This window comes from Pundamilia nyererei, unplaced genomic scaffold (assembly GCF_000239375.1).
Source record: "Pundamilia nyererei isolate P.nyererei 1_Seehausen unplaced genomic scaffold, PunNye1.0 scaffold00025, whole genome shotgun sequence".
In the NCBI taxonomy this organism is placed as follows: Eukaryota; Metazoa; Chordata; class Actinopteri; order Cichliformes; family Cichlidae; genus Pundamilia; species Pundamilia nyererei.
The window spans coordinates 2,612,019-2,637,602 of record NW_005187426.1 but is presented as its reverse complement, the minus strand read 5'-3'; the positions used below and the strand labels follow the sequence as shown (position 1 = coordinate 2,637,602).

At 40.0% G+C, this 25,584-nt stretch overlaps 1 protein-coding gene across 2 annotated transcripts in view; it reads left to right on the top strand.

Moving 5' to 3' along the window:
* LOC102198209 (transcription initiation factor TFIID subunit 4) overlaps window positions 1–25,353 on the top strand; it is a 93,888-nt gene extending 68,535 nt beyond the window's left edge. For both annotated transcript variants that reach the window (XM_013909467.1, XM_013909466.1), the window contains one exon: window positions 23,543–25,353. In XM_013909467.1, coding sequence (XP_013764921.1) covers window positions 23,543–23,716 — 174 coding nt within the window. In that variant the 3' untranslated portion in view covers window positions 23,717–25,353. The remainder of the gene's footprint in view (window positions 1–23,542) is intronic.
* Window positions 25,354–25,584: the final 231 nt, after the last annotated feature.

The following is a 25,584-nucleotide window of genomic DNA, read 5'->3' as shown; positions in this document are numbered from 1 at the left end:
CAATGTAGCATGCAGAAGCTGCATGTTGCATATAATGATGCAATGAGAATCCTTTGCAGGATACCTAGAAGTGGTAGTGCCAGCCAGATGTTTGTAGCTGTGGGTGTCTGGACTTTTAAAGCACTTTTAAGAAAGTTAATGTTCACTTTTAGAGAACGACTGGATGGTTTGAGTAACAGTATAATTTTAGCACTTACAGATCTGACAGTGAGTGGTTCCCGTTACTCATCCAGTCTCAGAAAGCACTGGTTAAAGTGTTTGTGTATTTATTGATTTATTTTAAGTAATTGTGTTTTATGTATATTATGGTTTTATATTTTTACAAATGCTTTATATACTTATTTATATACATATATATATTTAATGGTTTATACCTTGTGTTGGGGGGTGGGGGGTGGAGTTGTGTGTGTGTTTCTTGTGTCTTGTCTTGTTTTTATGGACATGAAGTCTGCCAATAAAGATTGAATTGAATTGAATAACAATAAACATTTCAACATATTAGAGTTTTTCCCAAAGACATTGTTTTCCCCTCAAAATATTGCTTCTTTGTTTAAATTTCTTGTGTAGGCAGTATTCAGTGGTAATTTTACATAGTCGTGTCATCCCCAACTGCGGTAAGTACTCGATAGTAAAAATGAGTCACTGAATATCTTATCTGCAAGACAGTGAATAAGAATAACAATGGATAACTGCAGGTAATGTTGTGGTTTCTGATACTGGCTGCTGGTCAGATTGCTGGAACACATCTCAGGTGTTCAGTTTTTAATGCCGTCTATTCTCCTGAATCTAATTACCATCTTGTTGTTAAATCATACTTTTCACATTTCAGAGAATGTTCAAGTTTTTTTTTTTGGGAGTCATAAACTTGGCACTTGGTAATGCAAAAAAAAATTAATTATTGCAAATTTTAAGCCTCTGCTCAACGTTATGGGATGCAACTGCTATAGAGGACACCCAAATGCAAGACATGAGGCCAGGTTATGAAAGAAACAAAAAAATAACCAGAAAAAAACTGATTATATTTCATGATGTGACTCTCAATTCTCTTGTTCAACTTTACCACTAAGTGCTTTCTTGGATGAAATTTGGCTACAGTGAAGACTATTTGAGTGCAATGAGCTTGCGGTCATTGCGATGATCATATCTGCTAATACAAATTATGACCCTACATTTGTGCTGAAAAAAGTTTGGCATGATCTAAATTTTGATGCGTTATCATGCTGGAAGCAGCCATCAAAGGTGGGTATACTGTGGTGATTATTCAGGCAGGCATCTGTTGTTCCGTTGGTGGTAAGGGGCCCAGTTGTGTTCATTGAAAATATCCACAACATCATTGTACCACCAAACTGAACTGTTGATACAAGACTGGATGGATCCATGCTTTCATCTTAGTTAAGCCAAATTTTGATCATGTCATCCAAATGTAACAGCAAAAACCAAGACTCATCAAAGCAATGTTTTTCCAACCTTCTGTTTAGGGGTGGACGATGCATTGAATATACTCGATGTATTGCGAGTTTTTCAATGTATGCTTGTTAAAATAGCTTTATTGTAACCATCCAGTATAAATAGCCATGGCAATATTAAGCTGTCTGCATGTAATTTACTGTGAGTTCTTTTTTCTCCCACACACTTCAAATGCATCATTAATCCAACCAGAAAATTGTCTACCTGGCAGACTACACTGAGCATGCGTTTTATATACTACCAGATAGGGAAAATATGGCGACAGCGGAAGTTTCAAACAAGCGAGGGAATTTGGATTTCACATGGAGGGTGTTGAACAAGATGCGGTAACTTGCAAAACATCCCGTAAAACGATTGCCGCAAAAGTTAGCAGTACCACGAATTTATTCCTCCAGCTGAAAAGTCATCCACTGCAAAATGAGGACTGTTTTAAACTCTGCATGTCAACATCTCCTCACACACCAAAGGAAACGTTAAATAAACCAGCTATGATACCTGTGACTATTCTTGGTCAGTTGTTTTTAGACTTTTATTATCGTTTTTATTATTTTAATATGTTATAAGCACAAAGAGCATTTTTAAAAATTCAGTTGTTTTATTTTCTCTCATTAACCTCATAAGACCCGAACTCTTCCACGGCATGCATTTTTAATTTCTCTTTCATATTTGGTCATATTGGGGCCCAATGAATATAAAAACAAAGAATTACCAGATTTTTTTTTTTTTTTTACCTTATTTTTGTTTTTAAGAAAAATAAGAGCCACATGAAGATATTTGTTTAAAATGTTGATAGAACAGTAGCAGTATAATGTCCTCATAAGTGGATATCAGGCCCTTGTAGAGCAAAATGCTCTACAACGTGCTCTCCGTTGTTCCGCCCTTGTCATTTGTTGAGCAGGAAGAGTGAGTGCTTGTTTTCATGCAGAGTACGTCCCGGATCAAAATCCGGTACAATCGTCGTCGTCGTCGTCGTCTTTTTTTTTTTTTTTTTTTTTTTTAATCGTTGTCATTTGGAAATGAGATCGCACATAAGTATGAATCGAGATCGCGATTTTCTAACGATTAATCGTGCAGCCCTACTGGAAAGCCAAACAAAACACACATTAAGAGGCTCTAATGCCCGTGTCTCAATCTCGCGGCCTATGTCACCTCTACTTGCGGCCCGCATAATGAAAATATTTTTTAAAATTATTGTTCAAAAATTCTTTAATATGAAGGCAATAGGCAGAGTGTTACAGGCATAGCCCTAAAGAATGTAGCCTCATGGGCAGCGTAGCCCAGCTGTAAGTAAGCTGTTAAGACTCAACTGTACACTGTGTTCGTGTTTTTCTCCTAAACAATAAGTTCCGTTGGAGCAGCCTTTCAATGCCTCTCTCTGTCTCTCGCTAGCAAAGTTGACCCAGACAACAAAGTAAAGCTAGTTTTCGGCTACAAGCCCGACACGAATCCGACATATTAGTCAGAGGTCCCTTTACTACAGTTCGGAGACGCGGACATATTTTATATACACGCGGAATAGTTTTCTGTACGAGATCGCTGCAAAAAGTGCAGCTTTACCTAATGTCCATCCTACTGTTACTCATTTATATTAAGATTTAAAAATCTAGTTGGTTTTGGTATGGTGAGTAGCCTTCTGTAATAGTAAAAAAAACACAGCAATAGTACATTCATGTAGTTGTAAAAGCATGATAAAATATTACGTAATCCAAAATATTCAGAATACGTTACTCTCATTGAGTAACGTAACAGAGTGCGTTACAGAATACATTTTGGGGCATGTATTCTGTAATCTGTAGTGGAATACATTTTAAAAGTAACCTTCCCAACACTGGAAGCAGGCATGGTTTTAGAACTACTGACACAACAGGCGTCGAGAGTAGCAATGACAAGCCACATTGACCGTGCGACATTCACATGAGGTTTATATGGCTGCCAAAAGGGTTATTGTCATTCTGCACTAAAGTTATTCATTTTATTTCATATTTAAATTAATTAATACATATTATGAACATTTTGAGCCAGGTAGTTCATTTTTTTAGCAGAGGAACAGTTTAGCAGAGGGCCAAATTTTCATTACCAGATGAATGAAACGGAGCGTTTCAAAAACAGTCGGGCCTGTGGCGTGCATCAAATGATCAGCGATGATTGCCTACAAAGAAATGTCCAAGGAGTGAGTAAATAAAGAGGATAAAATCTTAATCTTTAGAGTGATGAGTCAGTACTTTTCTTGAAATACCAGGAAGCAGGTTTGTCTTGCAGACTAGTTTTGTTGGTCTTATTTATGCCTGTCTTTATCTTTGAGCTCAGTTGTGTTCCTCTACTGGTAAGAATGATTTAAGTTTAGAGATACATCTGAAGACTCAACCTGTTTCACTCAAAGTTAGGAAGGATGAAATGATGGATGTAAGGAAATATCTGCACTGTACAGAGAGCACAGCGACACACTTCCATGTGACTTGCCTGTTATGGTTTGAATTAACCTGAACTCTGGTATTACAAAGAAAACTCTTCCGTTACAGGTTCCAAAAGCAACAACCTTAGTATCACATTTCTGTAGCACAGGGTTATACATGAAGTCATGCCTAATTGCTGTACCAAATCATATTTTTCCTTTAGGCAGCTGGGAAATATTTAAATTCCACATATTCATCTGTAAATATGATGAATCTAAAATAAGCCTGAATTTTGAATGTCAATTGGTCATTTTAATAACCTGCTTATCGAGTTGCATCTTCACATCCTTCGCTTAGCAGCAATATGCTGCAGAGGAGCATGGTAATGCAAACGGTAAAAAAGCATAAATAACAAAATAAAAGCATTATTTCTGGTCCTTGAGTACAGTGCCAACCTCTTTCAGAATGTTTTACCCTGATGGGTATTAGCCCCCGACCTCATGCTGCATTAGAAAAAAAAAAACCAACCCTGATTTTTCAAACTGTTTCCCTAAATGCAGTTACACAACATAAACATGAATATACATTATGGCAGAGTTGTTGGCTTTTTTATGTTTTTCTCCCTTTTTTAATGTCCTGTATATGTTTAATTAGAAGGCATAATAAAGTGAAGCCACAGTGTGCCCCTCCTCTGGAGTGATTGCAGAGGGGGCGGAGGAGGAATCTTAACTTATTTTCACTTCGTTTTCACCTCCTCACATTTCTTCATTTCACATGGGCTGGAATCGCCTGCGGCGTTCTCTTTCCCTTCTCCAGAGCAAAGTGAATGTGACTTTTCTAAGGGGGTCACAGGATGCCTGGAGGCCTGTGGGTGTTACTGGACTGTTGCCTGCTCTTAGCTTCACTGAGGGGCTTGTCATAGATTTCATCTCCACAAAAATGAGCCGGGGGCCCTGGCCAGGAGCACAAGCAGCCAACGTTATGAAGGGCCCACGCTGATTATTTCCCTCTGACATCGCATCCTGAGCTTTCCGCATTAATCCTAGACAAAGGCAGCCCTTCAGTGCTGTGCCAGAGCTCAAATTAGGAGCCAGATAATGGCCTTGTTGAGATCCTGTTCTGTTCACTGAGAGGCAGAACTCCTGCTGAAATCCGCTTTTTTTTATATTCCTTTACTCCTGCTTATTTTTTCACTAAACAGACCACCTTTCCACCTTGTTTGGACTGTGACGGAATTCACGTGACACAATTTTGCTTCTTTCCCCGCAGCCCGATCCCCCCTTTCAATCACCTTTAATGTGATGGCGGCTTGGCCGCAGTTGGGCCTGTGCCTGGATGTAGATCGCTAGAAGCTGTGAAATTGATAGCCAGTCAAGACTGGAGTGTCTGTCTCCAGCTTGATCTAGTCTGCAGGAGGGAACAAAGGGGGTCTTACAGGGCTCCTCGGGGTGGATTAGTTCCAAGGAACCAATGGCTGCGGCTGCTGGCTGGCTTGCTGGAAGAGGGCCTGCTGTGGCCCCAGTGGTGGGTCAGCACACAGGCAGAGGGTGCTCAGGCGCACATACTCCAACTCTGCCTCCAGCTTAATTGTTCCGATCCTACAACCCTTACCCAGCTATCTGCACACACAGGTTCAACACAAAAGTCAAGGGTGAGCTACCAGTTTTAGGAGTTTGTGATGACGTGTGCTAGCAAACGGTGTTTGAAGTTGTATGGAGAAATGACCTTTGGCCTCATGAATGCTTTAACAAGTATAGAATGAAAGGGAATTAACTTTTAGGATCATTACTTCTACACATTACTACTGCATCCTACACAAAAGTCAACTCTATTCCATATTCAATTCTTTTCTCCAGCCACCAACATTTGTATATTGTATGTAAAAGCTGGTAAGATGGTATAGTTAGACTTGAGTTCAGTGAATAAAGGATGAGAGACAGACAAGCCAAAAATAGCTCTGTTTATAATGATTATTCCATGACACCCTCTGTACTCTGTCCTTTAACACATTTAATACGATTTGAACACTTTACTGTTTCATTTCCACCCATTGATTTTTGTATGTTGTGATCTCCTCTCATCTCATATGGTGAATCCTGTCTGAACTGAGTTGCTGCAGTTTTGCTAGCTTATGAGAGGCAGAGGCTCCTCTGTACATCTAAGGTTAGCATTAAAGGTTCTGCGATGTAAACTGTGCCTCAGTGCACAATGTCCTGCAGTGTTAAACATGCTCAGAGCTTTGAAACATCCTTGACACATTTATGAGCTCTGAGTTATCATCCAGGCACTTAGGCCATTTATCACATCAAAGGAAGAGCTTTGTTTGTTGACGTAAAAGCGACAATAGCAGCTAAATTGCCCCAGTTTGTACAGCCACACTGGCTTTCTCCTATCTGTCTCAACCAGGCGCAATGCGAGGGACAAAGGTAGGCGAGCGATTTAATAGTGAGCACAGTCTATTTTTCCATTTGAATTCATTTCACCTTCTTTCTTTGAGGCTGTAGATCAGAAAGAAGGAGTGAGGCAATAGAGTGAGAGGCATGGGGAGAGAGGGGGAAAAGCACAAGGAAAACTGATGCCCTTTCCTCCAGCTAAATTAACAGGAATCACGTGGAAAACAATCTGAGTCTCCAATGAAGGAGGGAGGGGGGGGACCATTAAAATTAGCCCCAAGCTATGGACTGCACCCAATATCACTAAAGCTGCACTCACTACAGATGTGGAGGCTGGCTTACAGGCAAACTATGCTCTGTTCTATAGCTACAATTAAAATCAACCTCGCTGCCAAAAAATAGGAGGGGGAAAGAGGGGGTAGAAAGGCAGACATGGAACATCAAAGACAGATTGAAATGTGTAGTCAGTAATAAGAGTGGTCTCCAAGCCCCGAGGTTCTCCACGGTCCCCTTGTTAATGAGAAATTTTGACCTCTGGTTTGTAAGTTAAACTTGTAATCTCGGTTAATGAAGTAAATCAATCCCAACTCGGGAGTGTTCAGTGTCTCTCCCTTTGCCTTCGCCCGCCAACCTCCCCTCTGTCCTTCTCTCTTGTGCTTTTCTCCTTTGCTTACTCCTCCTCCTCCAATGTCCCTCCCAATGTGCCGCCTGGGAGTAAAATGTCCAGGTCTTCAACCAGACAAACAGGAAACTCTGAGAGTACAAGGCTTCCGGAGCTGGAGGGGGTGTGTAAGGACTCAGAGGACTACGACCAACCAGGCTGTTTGGTTAAGAAGGAGACAGGCCAACCGAATGATTGTAGAAGGCACAGCATAAAGGAAAACACTTGCTCCTCCTCCTCATCGCTTTTTCCTTTCCATCTTTTTCCCTTCTCTGTCCAGAATCTGTTGGGGTTAGTATATGGTTGGAAAGTCGTGGCTACTTGCTAATGTTGAAGGAGCAGGGGCAGTAATGAGCAAATATAATGTAGTCACAGCAGCTGCCTCCTGTTTTGTACCTTCCTTTTGCTCCTCTTCGAGTCATACACCAAGTGGACGGTTTTAATGGAAAAGACAGCTAACTTAACCTTCTTGTGGAGCTCTGTTTTTGCCCTTAACCAAACAGAGCCTGTTGTTAAATCCACTGGGAGCCTTGACATTAACCCCTGATTAGCTCTTGCATTTATACGATTTTTTTTCCACCTCTAATGCAAGTAAGGGTGGGATCTGAGACGAATGCAACGACTTTAGCATGACTTCTGTGAGGATGCAGTGAAGCATAAGGATTCCTGTGTGAGCTCCCCTTCTCTACATACTACATAAATATGATTAAAGAGGGCACGGAGAGGCTGCTATTGGTTTCATAATGTCAAGAAGATTTTAATGTTAGTTTGACTTTACGTCTCAAGGCAATTCAGTATTTCTACTAGTGAGGACACAAAGGAGACAGAGTTGAGTCTTCCGAATGGTTACAGGGGTTTTTTGGCCAGATGCCATCCGTTTTGAGAGCTTTAACACGGTGAACTTAGCCAACTTTCTTTTCCCCTACACAATGCGGAGCACAGTTGTATCCACTAGGATTTTAACATTATGTTCTGTGGGTTAAAGCATTTAAAATACAGCTATATCATGGAAAGACAAAACTGTTGGCTTTTGCTTTAATTATATCAAACACTTTTCTTTCCACTCCCATTCAGTTCCATTGTGAGCTAACGTGAAACATTAAAACATGAAATTCATGTAATCAATAGATATGCAGTTGACCTGAAATGCTTAAAATCATAGTCAGAGGTCCAGCATTTTAGTTCTAGGTAACAATAGACCGATTTGCAAGGGATGGCATACCTCCATACAATAGTCACACTTGTCACATACGTTTGCGAGCATGTCTGGAGTCACTTCAGGCACTGCTGTTGTTATGCAACCTACCGGCAACACCTGAAAGTCACGAATCCCGTCTTTTTAATAGTACATGTTTCAGTCATTACCGGTGAACAACTGTAGAATTAAAAAAACTCTGACATTGGATGATTTTTTTTTTTTTTTTGATACACCTTCCATGCGTGTTTAATATACACCACATGAAAATTGTTGTTACCAAGTCTCTGGACTGCTTCTTTGGGGGCCACTAATGTTTGTACTCAGTTTTGTACATGTACATATCCAGCGGATATTGAGATACTGAGAAATTTTGTAAAACCTTTTACTGCTGGAGGTGCTGCAGGAAAGGTCACAGGATCACAAAGTTGTAATTCGGGTTCCTACTTTTTCCCACCATGGTTATATATGAAAATGTTTAACTAGAAATTCAAGAAAAGTCAAGATCATCAAAGTCTTAGGATTAATCCTCTGGGCATTTTATATGCATGTCCAGCATTTAATGGCACGCCAACAGTTTTTGAGACATCTCAGTCAGCACTAAAGGGTCGGAATAGCAAAATGACCACCCAACCATCATTGCCTTACATGAAACCAGTGCTGCTAAGATGATAAATAAGCACAAATTTCTAATAAAGATTTTGATAAACTTCAAAAATTGTTATCTTCTTTATGGCCTCTTGCTTTAGGATAATAGTTATGAATATTTGTGCAGTTGCTTATCCTGTTTTAACATGATGGCAGGATTAAAATAAACTTTAGTGTACTTTTATTTCTCAATAGCCTGTTTCCTGTTTGTTTCTACACCTCTACATATTTAAACATATTGAACGTATTTAGGGGGCATATAAGATCTTACTCATATGGGTGTATCACCTTCTTTTCTTTTCCCTACAACTACAACCAGTTGATTAAAAAAATAAAAGGTTTAGCTCAATATACTTTACATTGAAAATATAATTATAAAGTTCCAATGTCTTTTTGTTAGTGATTCCTAAATAGAGCATACATCTATACATGTACATGGTAGTTTTAACACAGTAGTCTCCTTATTTAGATAAGAAGCTTCTATATATTCATATTCATGCCAAAGTAGATATCCCCCTCATTTCTGCCTTTAAAACTTTGCCCTGAAATAATGGTTAAATATACAGTTTTGACAACAAAGTTGAGCCCCAGGCACTTAAAAGATACCCATCTTAAAGAAATTAATTACCTCCCTTGTTAATCTTGATATAATTAAATTTCTGAAGAATGAAATTTGCTGCATTTTTTTCCCCCTCCGCCTCGCTGCTATGGAGGCGGACCAGTAATGGCTGGCTCTCTAGCTAGCCTGCTGGCCAGGGACGTGGGGACAGCCTAACATCGTGGGCCCCATGCTGTGCTATACCGCACTGTGCAAACCCACACTCCTCATCCTACGCTTTCACCACTCATAGGGATAGGCAGTGAAAATGCCTCAATCACTCTTTGCCATTCTGTGCTGCTTATATTTCCTGCATCCTGGAGGAGATGGAAACTCCGAGCCTCAAGTTTCTTATTCTTAACATGTGAGAATGGCATCGAATGACTCGAGAACGCAAGAGCTGCTAATAAAGTTGTCAACATAGAGCCTCTGAAACTTACATGGTGGAGCCCTGGAGAGGCATACATAGAGAGTTCTTTTTGTTATGGCTCACTTAAGAAACTCCTGTGCCTTTGTGTGACTTACTGTCGTTATTTATAGGACCTCCTGCGATGCTGTTAGATTTAACCCTGATTGCCTTTTGCAGCACAGCACTAGCATTACAAAGGAGGAGTGCATTTTAATGTTGCTATGTATTTAGGTTTGTTGTCATTCACTGTTATTTTATGTGCACTCCATTGTCAGCGGTCTAGGTTTAGGTTTGATCCCGTGGAAAAAAGAAGAAAAATATAGTAAAGATGCTGGTAGGAGGGCAGAAGAATGCCAAGACGGGAGGAAGAGTAGCTGTATGTATGGAGATGGCAAACTACAATTGGATGCTAGAAATGCCTGATCAGAGCATAGAACAACGACTTTATGGAGGTGCACATCACGCATCCTGTAAGCAATTCCTCTCCACTCATAGGTCGGTGCTAAATAATTTAGAACAATCTTCACTGTGTAATAGTTGAACTATACTAGTTTGCACTTTCCTATTTTTCTGCCCGAAATAGTTTCTGTGTAACCTACAGACATACATTTACAGTTGTTTGTATTTTTAATAATATATGTGGCAATGTATGTGGAAACGAACCCTTGAAATTTAAATAATAGTATAAACTGCTTAAAAAGGTAGAAATTGTTAAGTTTAGTATAATCTATCATGATAGATGTTATTTTTACTACAAATATCCCATTATTCTAATGTTTTTAGAAAAATTAAAAATATATTGCTCTTAATCGAGGTAATATTTAAGAACTCCAAGTCACTATTTCTAAAAATATAATTTAAAATGCCTTTATTCTTATAACATGAACATAACAAGTTTCATTGTACAAACCTTCATGAGGGAGTTAAACAGAAATCCTTCCATTTCTTCCAACCTTATTGTGTGTTTTACACTTAAAATGCTATTCGGGGATTTATACGTTTCTGTAGAAAGCAGTATAGAAAGAACAATTAAATTATAATTTATGTGATTTTATCTACTTTCTATTATTAACATGATGCCAATGTCAGTGTCTTTAATTTTCACCTATCATGGTTATTGTCAGTATTATATTAACATCACACTGGTTGAGCAGGTAGGCAGAACTGAACTTGTCCTAATTTTGAAAACAAAACCAAAAACATGTCCTAACACATCTTGGGCGTCAGCTTTACCATAGATATTTGATGCATATTTTAACCAGCCATGTCGACTCAGTGCCTTTTATCAGCTTAACTGTGAGGTGGATTGATGTTAATTATATTCCCTAACTACTAACTTAGTGATATACATACTATTATTTGTATGTATATCAGTAATCAGTATCAGCAGGTGTAAAGTCATATTATTCACGCTTGGTCTACAAAAAATGTGTACATCTGTAACTAAAACTGAAGCTTCAGATATATTTAAAAAGTTAAAGGTTGAGGCAAAATTGAAATCCAGACAAGCAGATATTTTAGTCCCAGGCTTAAACCGATCAAACAGCTGATCATTACCACTCCTAAAAGCTACTGCCGTTTTCTACCCACCATAAGTCAAGTCTGACTTTGTTACTGCAACCCATTGAAGCCTTTTTCTGTAACCCCCCTCTCTGAGACAGGCCCTGTTATGGCTTTCAGTTACACAATACCTACCCTTCATAATCTGGATGAACAACCACATGATTTACATGCAGAGAATGTCCGTGCATAAATATCATATCTGTTACAGCTCCCTTGCTGTTCTTCATCTGTTTCATTGTTTTTGTTAAAATGTTGTTGTGATACAGTGTCCTTTATTTTGTATTTTAACAGGAAAACAGAACATCTAAAATTAGCTTCTGAAAATGGTAAAAGAGAACAAACAAGGCGATCCATTAGTGAGGATGGGTTATTGGCTGACTTGCCTCTTCTCATGGCGGCCCATTAAAAGTGGTAATGTCTGCCTGCAGCAGTGCCTGGGGAAGAAGAAGGAGGCCATGGAAGGCATATTTCACATGCATCAGACACTGGAATTAAATAGACCAATGTTCCCTAAAAAGACTGAAGTACATCTCTTTCTGATGTGTGTCCCGGGCAAAAATTCATTGATCTTAGAATGTCCCTTGGCAATTATAAAATATTAAATCCAAGTCGCACTTTTCGGCTCAGCTTAATTTTTTTTCCTCGCTTTTCACTGCTTTCCATTTGACCAATTTAGAAAAAAAAGTTAGAAATGGATGGCCGTGAAAAAAACGACACTGATAATAAAGGCTGTGCACACTTTCAGATGTCTTTTGTTATGTTTCTGTATTGTTTGTGCAGAACATCTCACATCATTAAATGAATTGAGGTCCCAGCAAAGCTAGGAGTGTCTGAAACATGTCTTATTACACCATCAGAGCTGTGTTAACCAGGAGCACTAGTGATTGAAGCAGACAAGGGAGTTGACTCCCTGTATATGACATCTTCATTTTGAAGCACAAGGTCTTCTGAGTCGCCGATGCCTATTTCAGCGCTCTGGGGATGACAAATATTTGTCAGCTGCTTTCCATTAGGTCTCTGGCCCTTGTGCTCAACTCCCTGGCCTCTTTATGTCCCTCAGAGATTACAGAGGGGGTCTAACAGTTAATTGCCCAAATCATTAAATTTAACATATATCTCAATAAATATAATCAGCCAGCTGTTTGACAAGGTACACAGTTCATTAAGTCCCATTGCTTGTTTGTCGTTTCCCTAATTAAGATTTAGAATCGATCATTGAGTGTGTAATGTACAGTGTAGCTCGGTTTGCACAGGGAGTCTCTCTGCTCAAATGAAAAGGAATGGCATCCGCTTGCTAAAGCTTTACCATTTAGCACACTGACTGCAATGGGAATTAGACATCCTGTGCTAATTAGGGAGGCCAATTAACTGTGAAATTCAGGCATTTTTGACAAATAATCTCAGCAGAGTTCAGACATCACCATGCACATAGATGTTATGAGCCCTGAATGAAGAAAGGATAAAGGCTTATGGCTCTTTCACTGTTTTTGATGTCGGCATGTGTTGCTCCTGTTGATTTTGCATTTTCTTTTTTGTGTCAAGTGTCATTCACTCTAACCTACTGTCTCCCAGGTTGGCTTAATATGTTTTACATGCACGTCTTGTAAATTCCACATTTGCTGCTCAATGGCGTATTCTGAGTTTAATAATGTACTTGACTACGACACAGACGATAGACAAATACAAAACAATCTTGTCTGAATAAGAAAAGAGTTGTAATGACCATAGATTGCTGCTACTTTTAATATTGCCATAGCTGGCTTTGGTTTAGCCTCTAAGAAGAACAAAGATGCTGCGGTTGGGCATGTTTGGCAACATTTGACCACTTCTCGTTTTTCCAAAAAAAAGGAATTGGCATCATCAGAAAGCCTCAGTGTTTCTGTGCCTCTCATTCCCATTTTGATTCATGATCACATGTATATTTTAGATTGCATAAATTATGTATTTGTTGGACTAATGAACGGCCTCCACTGATAGAACTTTGGGGGAGTTGTGAATAGCTGGCTATGGTCCCTATCGTCCGCATCAGCATTTTGATTACATGTCACGGCATTTCTGAGCAATGAGATGTGGTTTGGCTTTAAAAGGCTTGTCTGGCCTTTGGAGAAATTTTTATATACACATACCACAAGGTCCAGAGAGCCACAGAATGCAAACATACCTCCTGGGCTGGCCTCTGTCACTACACATGATGACTTTGTTGTGTGTTTGCGTATACATTTGTATCGAGGTATGTGCAGTTATGCGTGTGTGGTCTTGACTCATTGACAGCTATAAAACAGGCCCCTGCTGTCTTTATTACCTGTTCAGCCGGTCCTAACTGCTTTGTTCCTGCAGTACATAGAAACACATTTACCAGTGCTTGCGTTGGCATTTTCTCTTCACTTGGAATCTAATAGAAAGGCGCCATTACACCATGGAAGGCAATGGCTTTGGGTGCACGCTGAAGCTGTTTGGATACCAGGCAGCGCCGGAGGTGTGTTTGCTGGGCGCCGAAGGGTAGCTCCTGCAGCTGCCCGCCTCAGGTGCAGGAAGAATTGAGTACTTTCTTTTACAAGATGTGTAATTATTATGGCAGACAAGAGTGTGGATTTATACCAAGTCAATATGTAGATAAGCACTATACACACATATATACACACAGCTGCTTGGGAAAGGATGCTGTTGTATGTGGTATAATAAAGCAGGTTGCCAAAATGCTGTGCAGGTAGGAAGTAAGCCTTGTGGGCCTGTGGAAGAGCAATCTGATGGGAGGAATGAGGCCTCCAGAAAAGTGCCAACAGAACCATAATGAGGAGCTCCTTAACTGCGTTGAAATTTTGCAAAGCTGCCAACCATTTTTACCCCGTTTGCCTCCCACACATCTGGATTTTTTAAATTAATTGCATATTACTCTATACGATTTGAATTTCGACAAGTGTCACATACCATATTGTTAGTCAAAAGACTTTTTTGCTTAACAAAAAAAACTAGTAGAAGTACAATATAAGTCGGGCATTTTACTGTAACTTTACTGTAAGTTGATTTAACACCATAAATCCCCAGACTGGTAAAGAGATTTGTTTCAGAATAGCTTAGAAAACTTTGGCAGCTTCTCCCCTTCAGCTTTTTGGATAAAAAACAATGACACTGGGGGTCACGAATGTTCACAGAGACACTCTATTTAAGTTTTGGTTCGTCTTTCTGGGCCATCTATATAAAACATGAAACTCCACTCTTTCCCCTGAAGAGCGTGGATTTTAATCAGACCTGCTCTTCAGACAGCCATTTTCCTGCTGCTCATCTTAGCAGGCGCTGCATCAGGTGCACGGGGACCAGTGTCAGCAGCACGGGAGCGAGCCTGTGATGGCTAAGTGATGTCAAAAATGGCCCCATTAATGTCAATTTAAGATCAAGGGCCGATTCATAGCGCGAACCTCTGCCATAGATGTGCTCTCTAAAACCCTACATCTGCAAATCTACTGTGGCTCCTTGGTGTGTTCCTTTTCTTGTAAGTGAAATGTGTCACTGCTCATATGAGGATTTATGTGAAGACTGACAGCTCAGGATACAGCACATGTCTGCCGAGCAGCGGGAACTGTTGTGCTGCTTTTCGTGTCTCATCCTGTGCTTGAGTCAGTGTCTGTTATTGCGCATGGGTTCTATGTTATTCAGTGCCATGCTATTTTGCTAGTGTACCATTTTCCCTAATTAGGCCATTTGCAGGATGCGTTCTTCTTAGTATGGTCATTTATGTTTGATACCATTCTGAACCGATAGGCTTTTGTTAACTGGTTATTCCTATTTGGAACGTTTCGCAAAGACATCAAAGGGTGGACCACAAGCCTCATTTGGCAACTTCTCCCAGCTATCCATCGGCTGCAAAACACCCCGGTGCCTTGGTTATTAACTCAGTCACCACCCTCTCATTCAACTTGAATTAAAAATTAAAAACCAGCAGAAATGACAGTGCCACACCATTGAAAGTAAAGTGTGTAAAACCAACAAGGGCTCATTAGTGAGTAGTTCTGAAGACAAGCATTCTGACTAGAGACTCATTACACTTCTCCTATTTTAACTCTAATTGGGTTCATTTTATATATGAAACGCCTTGAATATTTAATGCTGAAAAAGTTCTACTTCTGATACTTTATGTAGCCAAAGATACTTGGCCTGTGTTAATTGTCCAGGTTATCAGGGAGGCTGTTAGCAGTTTCGTAGCCACTCCGTCCCTCACTATAGAAAGTGCCAGAGAAGCAAGACATTGAACACATTGCTTGGTGGGTTATTGGTTGGATTATGATCTTCAGACAAATAAAACTGATTTATTAATCACAACAGCAACAAACGCACCATCTGGATCCTTGTTATGTTAGCTGTTCTGCTGGTGTACTACTCTGGTTGTGGACAATATGGCTTTCCTGTCATTTAGCAGATAATAATTGGCAATATGTGAACAAATGTTATTACCCCCAAATCCTAAGCGGGGTTGCCAACTTAAGCTACAAAGCCCCACCTAATAAAGCCTTTGTACTATTTAACAACTTGTTCAGCTAGCCAGGCTTAGAGCATTTTAATTAAAAAGATTAAAAACGGTGTTATGGTTTCTTCCTCTAGTTGCCTTCACAAAATCTTTTGTTTCTCTCAGGTTGAAAAGAAAGAGAGAGGGGAAACAAAAGCAAGATTGTGTTTCCAGGCAGGAAAGTTTGAAGTTCTTTGTTTGGAAGTAAGGTTCCGGGTGCAGCAGACTGTTTAGCTTGGTGACCCTGTGACTGTCTTCTGAGGAATTGTATGAGCAGCCCTGCAGAATAGTGCTCCGGGGTCGGCTTTCATCTTAGCAGTAACCTGTGGACTCAGGGCGATGGAATTGCAGCTTTGTCAGTACACTACTAATTAGAAAATTCCTGACCTCGAGCAAGATGTTTTAATTATGTGTTGTGTCAACGAGTTTGCAGATTTAATCCACCGTTGATACACACTCAAGTGTGCAAACTGTGTCGCACATTGTAGTAGATCAAGTGGAATGGAGCACTTTTTTTTCTACTTCGTCTTTCTCTTCCTCGTGTAACCTTACGCCTTTCCTGCACCGTGTTATTCAAGAGCCATCACATGCTTAAGTAGCCAAATTAGACGTGGAGTTAATGTGTTAGCTCGTGAAAAAGCTGGTCTGATTCGCTTTGGTTGTGGGAGGCTGAACAATGTGACAGTATTGTGCTGGGTGTGAGCTCTCTGTTGCAGTGAGTCAGTGTGAGGGAAGGCAGGAAAGGGTTAAACAGAAATTGAGCGGGGATGCTGGGGGCAGCAGTGCTGCAGAACATAGCAGTGTTCGTGCGAAGGCAAGTCATTTCCCGAAACACTGCAGACACATGGCCTGCGGCGCTCTAAAACCTTTGGAGACCAAAATGGCTTGCAGGAGTTAGAAGTAATAAGGTGTTTTTTTGCCTTCTTTCTCCTTGACTGAAATTCTGCACGGTTGCTATGCATTGCCATGGAGCTGTGTAGCTGTTTTTATGGTTTATGTGGGTATTAAGATGCTCTGCAACTGGCCATTTTTGAGATTTGTTGTTGTTTAGTTGTGAAGCAAATGGAAGTTGTTTGTTTTGAAAGTAATTCCCTCATCCTTTTTGCCATGATCAGAATGCTAGACCTCACTCCTGTCCCATTGTGTTTTACCCTTTATTCTTTTAGTTTTTCTTTTTACTGCTCTCAAAATGACAAATTAAAAATAACATGTTTGTGACAAGAAAAGAAATATATAGCAAATGGGCTTCACTCGCCTCCATTTTTGAAAGCATGGCGACACTGGCTGCCTCTTATTTAGAAACCTCTGATAGGAACAAAGGCCATCTGCGTCAGTGCATGAACATAAAGCTGTGGTATTAGTCCATTCTGACCTCTGTGATTATTGGTGGACTGAACCAAAACCCTTTTCATCCTTTCCCCTGGTTCTGTTAATCTTGGCTGCCTTGTCTGCTTCAAAGGGGAGCTCCGGCATATAATCTGGGTATGTACATCTGTGAATTATTATTCTAATTCTTTATACGTTTATTAGAGCTGAATAAACTCCACATCAAATACATCACTCGGGCAATGTCAGAAAGCCTGGGGCAAATCAGCCGACATCTGTTAACTCTTTCAAAATGGCCTCATCCAGCATGTCTGTGGGCGTAGAAGAGCGAGAAAAGGGAGAGGCGAGAGAGAAAGTCTCTGTTGCTGATTAATGGCGCCCGGAGAAGAGGCGTTTCAGGCCGAGTGTGGAGATGAAGCGGGGCTGCACTCCCACGGCTGGGCTACACACTGTAAACACTGAAGGGACGAGGCAGCGTTCCCCAACTGAAATGCAGCATGGAGGAAAACATGTGGGAAAGCTTTGCATCCTGGCACATAGTCAGTCAACCAGGCAGTCAGTAAATGAGTCGGTCGGTCAGTGAGTCAGTCAAGCTCTGAGCCAGTCAGCCCAACAGTCAGGTCTTCAGTTTGTCAATCAGCAAATCTGCGAGGCCTTCAGTCAACCAGCATGCATGATAGTTTGTCAGCACATCAGGTACTCATCATGTGAGGAAGCCCAACAGGAGTAGGACCTGCAAGCCAATTTAAAGGATCTAAACACCTAATGCAAATATAATTGGAGCACTAAATCATGACTTTGTGCTCTTAAGAGTGACCGAAATATGAAAGCGAAAATTTTCATAACTAAATAGCAGCTATCGTTAACTTCCGCCCAGTTTTTAGCTTTAAAACACTACTTGGTTTAGCTTTTGCTTCGCTTATTTGTCTATGTTATCAGCAGTCTATCATTGTTGTTCTATATATGTCCTCATTGCCTGAGGCTTAGACATAAGAGCTATCTCACCACCAAAGTAAAAGATAAATGTTGTATTATGAACAGCTTCTATTTTTCTTAACCAAGAGTCTAGTATTTGTCTTTTAGCATGACAGCTAAGCGGTGTTTTCTCCCCATGTTGCAGTTTTAGTTAATACAGCGTGATTGTTAGTGTGTTGTCGCACACTGGTACATACAGTACACCCTCTCTCACCACCCAGCCTCTGTCTGCAACTTCTGCCGTGAGGAGTGGAGTGCTGAGACAGCAGGTTGGACTGTGCAGGGCCGAGCAGCTCTGCGTGCCTGGCAAAGTGGGCCATTAACCCACCGCCCTAAGGTGTGACCTGGGCCAAATCCAATATTGGCTTCGGCATCAAGGCACAGGTGCCACTCAGGGTTCAAAGACACAGATCAGCAAGAAACCCACCACCACCGCTACCCTACCCCCTTTCCCTTAAACAGTAAAGGACTGAATGTAAATTGCATACACATACAAGCACCACTACTGTTACTGTTTAACTGGAGAAAATAAGTCAAAAATTAGGGCAAGATTAAGAAAGACAGAGAGTGTAAATAGAAATATGAATTGAAAGTAAGTTTAGCAAAATATGAATTCATTTTAGTTCTGTCAAAGTTAAAGTGAGTTTTGCAGTCCATATATGATCTGATAATCTGAAATTGTGATTTGCTGACTTTGTCCTTTCTAGTAAAATATTCTTTTTTTCCACGAATCTCTGATTATCATATAAAAGTAGAAAAAAAAAATTAATGTCCAAACACACCAGCCTTGTCATTTTCATGAAATCTGTCCTCACTCATAATTTTATAATTGCATTGGGACTTAAGAAGATAATAACACTAAATAATACAAGCCTTGTATTTGTTGTTACCTTTGTCATTATCTTGAAATCTGTGTGTTCTGCCAAACTGTCTGCTCAGATGAAACAGTGGGTTTCTCTACTAAACAAACAAATAAAAGATAAATGAAGGAACATGTGGAACAGTTTTAATATGTTCCAGTTCACTCTTAAAATCACAGTGATACCAGCGTGTTGACGTGGCTATGCACCATTCTTGGTTTAAAACGATGTTAGATTCAGGTGGTCTCTAGTCATTGTTTAGGGAAAATCAAATCTCCTCTCCCATATAAATCAGTTAGAGGGGATGAACTGTCAAACTTACGAAGGAAATGGAGTGTAACAAGTTGAAAATTCTGTCTGGTATCAGGCCATATTTATTGTGAATAACTTCTGTAAATCTTACTTCAGTCATTTAAAGTATGCATTCATGTTCTATTTATAAATCTAATCTGAAGTTTAGCTTCACAAGAAATTGCTGAAACTATTTTTTGCCTTATTATAGGGTCACAACCCAAGAATGTGCAGGACTTGTCCTGTGCTTCAGTGCCTCTCTCATTATTTTCCACTTAGTGTGTTATGCTAATTGCAAGATAGATAAAGCACATTTAGACTTGCTTTTTCTGCTTTTTTGTGCATTCGCATATGTGCTGGAAACCACAGGGAATTAAATAGTGTAAAATAATGTGTCTGGACCATTGGCGCGTTGTCATGTATGTCAACACACTGTCGCTGAAGACCAGAGCCAGCAAAAGAGGCCTTATTACAGACGAGCTTTAAAGCCTCTGCTCTCCCCTCCTCAGGTTCTATCCACCGCACTCTCTGTGTTTTTTCTGTCTGTCCCCCGCTCCAAACAAGTCAAATGTCTGAAGAGATGTATCGAAGTATCCCTGCGCATTCTGTACGATGGATATGTCATATGACATAATGCCTCCGAGCGCCCATCACAGATAAAATGACAGATGCTGTTTTTTGCCTCATGGATCTTTCTTGGCCAAGCTGATTTTGAGATTTTCCTTTTTGCTGTACTCCTCTGTCTGTCTTTGTGACTCTGCTCTCGTACTCTTTCCTCTGCTCACGTTTTCTTTTTATCCACCATGACCTTACAAAAGTCTACCATTTTGTTTTTTTTTTTATTGAATTTCAAACACAATTACAGTGTAATTGCTAGACAAGGAGCGAATAGTCATTGATGTCTCACTTCCCTTTCTAACTGACACTCCACCATCTGCTTTGTTTAGCGGTGGTGTTTACCATGCCCATCCCTCTCCTCCCTCCTCTGCAACATTATTTCCTGTGTGTACTGGTGAGAGGCATTGGTCTCCATAGATACTGACAACAACATACCACTGTTTGGGTTGTTGGCATTCCTTATGACGACAGCATATAAAGACAGAGGGGAGAGGAGAGGTTGTTTTGAGTGAATTCCTCTATAAGCGCTGGACTTTCTGCCTGTATTATTTCAATCACTTACGACTGCCCTTGTCCCCAAAGGGAATAAGGCATTCTGGGATCTGCAGTGCACTACCTGTTGACCATGATCTGTCTGTGCTTTCTGCCTCCCTCCACCCCACCATCACCCACTTTAGCCACTGCACCACCCCAGCACTGACTGCCTGCCTGTGGCCAGTGCTGCCTATCCATCTAGGTGGATGGATGGCTTTGATTGGTAAAATCTGTGGCCCTGTCATCAACCTTACTTGTGAGTGGCAGTAATTGGCATGGCAGTAGGCAGGCCCATCTTTCACGTGTGGTCAGCTATGATTGACCTGATTAAAGTGGGGTTGCTCCCCAAAGTGAGGGTCTGGTGTGCCCCAGGGTGCTGAGGAGCATGCTGTACCCACTTGCCCCTAGATGTGGTTGAGGTAAGTTGGCAGGAGAAGTGGCCTGGCTAGCCTCAATCATCATACAGCTTCCAAAAAGGGACAAAATGTGTTCTAAGGGTAATTTGAGACAAGGCATCATCATACATTGTACACAAACACAAGCATATGAGGGGGTGGGTACTGGAGGGACTTTGGTTTTGTTCTTGTAAATTCATACCCATCATATGTTTGCAGTTAAGGCCTGTCTGTACTCTGTGTTTACAGAGTGGTGCAATCAATGTAATTATGAGAGGGTGTTCCTGACTGAAATGTCTGTCTTATTTCTCTGTGCCTGGGTGAAAAGTGGGCACTCGCTGGATTTGTTTCCCAGTGTTTCTCATTTCCAAATGTAAATGCATCTCTTGATTTGTATCAGCCTCTGTATACACTCCCTGTTTTTTTATCGTTCTCCTTTTTCCTGGATCAAATACAAACAACAAGGTCTCCATTTCAGACTGGAACGTCAGCTAAGATCTATGTCAGCAGAGTTGTTTATTTAGAGGAAAAATCTGTTCATAGTCCAGGCAATGTAAAGAGCCATAAAACATACATGAGCAAAAATGTGGCCTTTGGTGCATGTTGCCAATGTTTTGTTTTGTAAGTTTAAAGAATTTTTTTTTTGAACATTTGCCTGCACCTGAAGATCTGGACATTATTAGCGTGTCTTTTGATCTCATCCAGCTCTTCAAGACAGATTATTTTTCTTTATTGGAGGTGTATACTTGCTTAGAGGCCACATTCCTTACTATTGATACTGTCAATGTGTTTGCCATTGAACAAAGATTATTTTATTTTCTGAATGGAAACCACATATTGCTTGACTCTAAACAGTTTTGTGTTTCACTATAGAAACTGTTCCAAAGACTCACAGAAAAGAAAGTGAGGGAAAAACTCTTAGTAAAAGGAACAATAAAAAAAGTCATACTGAGTTTGGGGTTTGTGTTTAGGTCACAGCATGGTGGTGCACTGATAGGAGGTGGTATGCAGGGCTTTGCAGACCCATATGTACATGTTGTAGCTGTAGCTGCACTGTCACCAAGGGACAGTGTCAAAAATACGTAGAACAACCAGTAAACTGGGCTACTCTAGGTTAAGTTGGGAGTTTAGCTTAGCTGTAAAAAAAAAAAAAGCCATACAAAAAGCTTGTTTGCAGTGAGGTGAAACCAAAAATAATGAAAACTGTCTATATTTGAGCTATATGCTATCTTTGATGTCTTTTTTGCAATTTGTCTTCTTTGTGGTGGACTTTACTGTCTGTCCCATTCTGTTCAAGCCAACCTTTCAACCAGTTGGCCATCTGTTATGCTTTTGGCCTTTTAAATGAAAAAAAAAAACAACAACCATCCAATGGCAACAGCTACATTACATGCAATGTAGCTGCCGCATTAGTTGAATTCCCACAATCCCTCTCTTTGCATAGCCAAAGTACACAAACAGACACCAATGTGGGATCAAAAATCGATCATTACACACCACGATTTAACTTATCACAATTTGCCATTCAAAAACAAAGGTATTCTCTTCTCTTTTTAGCTGCATGATTCCTACAAAATCACAAATGAGTTGCTAGAAAGTAAAATACGATTGAGTAAATCTGTCGTCAACCTATCAGTTTGCGATTAAATGGGGTCAAGTGGGCAATTGCGTGGTCTCTGTGTGGCCATATGGCAATTAACTGTGATAAATTAATGCAATATTGCAAACCTCTTTATCTGCTGAATGGCATAGGCACATGGCAAGCTTCTTGTTATATAGAAATATAACAAAAATACAGCCAGCTGGCAACCAGTTGAGTTGAGTCCCCTTTTTGCAAAGAGACACATTGCAGATGAGATGTGCTTATCAGTGCAGACGGAACCAGATTTACTGCAAAATATTTGCAATCTGTTTGCATTTATAAATTAAACGTCAGTTATTTGCAAATCTTTGTCAATCTGTCTGAAAGTAATTGCAGTCTGACTGAGTCGGACTGTAGTAATTCAGAGACAGGCTGCCTACCCCCAGGCGACCCATGCAGTCGCCTCACAATTCAAAGTGGCTGCCCAGAGCTTGAAGGTTTTGCATGTGTAATGTCTGGGCAATCAGTTGATCATCCAAACTCTTTGGTGATGAAATGCACACAAAAAAAAATCAATATTGACCACCAACGTTTCTTAGTTACAAGGGGACCGTTATGTTTTTACTGTAGTGTGACTAAACCATAACGTCAGCCTGCTACAATGCTCACATTCTAAGATGCACGTTGCATTTGTTTAAAAAGCATGAATCCACTGTGTCATAAAAGAGACCTTTCAATTTGAGTTTTATTTTAGGGGAAGAAGTCACAAGAAACAAAATCTAGCAAGTTTGCCTTGTCGAGATGTAGCTCTCAACCTCAATATGAAAGCTGAACCATTATGGTATAAAAGTTGATGTTAGCTCTCGATACATGTTTGAAATGCAAAAGTAAAAGGGTTCAAAACGGCAGCAATCCAAATGTAGTAGGAGTGCTGGGAACAGTGTATGGCTGCACAAGGAGATGACCTTGAAGTGTTTAGCGCTTTTACTTAAATTGGATGAGGGTTTTACTGTTTTACTGCTGCAGAACTGCAGAACCTGGCTTTTACATGGATAATATAGCACTTGATGAAAAGCATCGACATATCGTATGAGTTATTTCATTTCACCTTTCGACCTCTGCATTGTCTCCAGGTTTCCGGCAGTACGGCAGGCTCCCCAGCCAGCTCATCCGCCCCATCCACCTCATCACGCCAGTATACACGGCAGCGCATCACTCGTGTCAACCTCAGGGACTTAATTTTCTACATGGAGCAGGAGAGAGAGACCGCCCACTCGCTCCTCCTTTACCGTGCCCTGCTCAAGTAGCCTCTGCTCCGCTCAGCGCCCACCTCAACCACCTCCTCCTCCTTCCCAGCCACGTGCCTTCAGATCAGGTCTAATGTTTCAGCTCTGTGTCTCCATATGTATTGTAGTGTGATGTTTGATGTAGCTTTTAATAACAAGAAAGAAAGTGAGAGAGATATAGACAGAAAAAATAAATAAAAATTAAACTGGTGTTCCGTGTCTTCTCCTTTAGCTTCACAGTGTGTAGTTAGATCATTCAGTTTAAGGGCCCCATCATTTCCTATTGCTGAAGTTGGATTTGCCAGAGGAACGATGTGTTTACGTCATAGGACTTGACCAAGACCTTCTTCCATGTTTGTTTGACATTCTTGGCAGAAGCTTCAGTGAACCACCTTAAAGTAGAAATTTCCTTGGCTAAGAAAATATAATAGCATATTGATACAGCCTACAATATTATCCATGAGTTATTTGTTGAACACAGTTCAATGAATGTAGTCTAGCTGAACCTAATAAGTGGGACTTTACAGATTTCTAGACCAACTCATGATTCTGAAACATCCAGATTCCAAATAACAGCAGTAAATTCAATTTCCTTACTATATGTGTAAATAGTTCTTTTTGAATTATTTTACAGCATGTATATTTTTATCACATGTAAGCTTTGTAAGAAAAGGAATAATCCATGTGTCAATATTATGAAACCTAATGTTTTGTACAACCATGTGCTTTGAAAGAGTCAAATTTAGATGGTATATTCTGTAGAGTGTTGTTACAAAGGAGACGCCTCTTGAGCCTTCTTGAAAGGTCATTTAACAAAAAAACACATACGGCACTATGTGACACCAGTTTCAGACTGGTTTCCCTTGTTGAGTGAGTCAGTATTTTTTTAAACACATAATGTGAACATTGTTTTATGACTAGCTGTTTGTAATTTGTCTTATGGTATCATGCCCACAGTAATGGTTTATGAAGGTCAATTTTGCTGTTATTCTGAGTGCATCAGTGGCATGGGAGAATGAAAACAGACATTCCTCTATCATCCACGTTCATAGTTCTTTCTGCACATTACTGATGTTTGGCAAAAACACTTTTTAACTATTTCAAAGCAACCCACACCCTCACTTAATTAATTGAATGGCCAAATTAATCCATGAGATGTTTTAGTGCACAACATTTATATTTGTGTGACATTTGATCCGAAATATAATGTCACAGCAACAAACTAATGGTAAACTGAAGCAAGCGGCTCTGATTTGTTTCTGTTGTTGTCTTTTCTGCAATATCACTGACTGAAGAACACTATTTGACCAGAAAGTCCTTTTTACATGTCTTGCATTTTTGTCATATTACTTTCATCCCCCCATTCCTTAATGTGTTATGTAATGGCATTCATTATGGGTTTTTGTTGTTGTTTGTTTTCTCTATTTAACTAAACATCTTGGCCTCTATGCAGCTTTTCTTGTCATATTGAAATTTATTTAAATATGGATGACATTTGCAAAAGTCGTGCATTGTAAATTTTGACGGCACTTTTTTGATATCTATTTTACCTGACAACTGAAAGCTGTCATTGTATAATAGCAAAGAAACAGTATTTGCCACTTTCTGTCAAAAGACACTTATTTTTTAACAATTAATATATTTGTTCTGTTCTGCTTTTTTTTTAGATTGGCTTTTATGCTCAACACATTTTCATAAACTTTATCTCTAAAATACCATGTTTTAAAAACAAGCACAACAGTACTTATTGTAGTGATTTCAGATGATTTTATGAATTATTTCTATGGTTTCCGGTCGTTTCACAGGAGGGCATTTCTACTGCTACTGCTACTACTACTCCTAGAACAACAACAACAACTACTACTACAGCTTTTTAGCCAAAATATTAG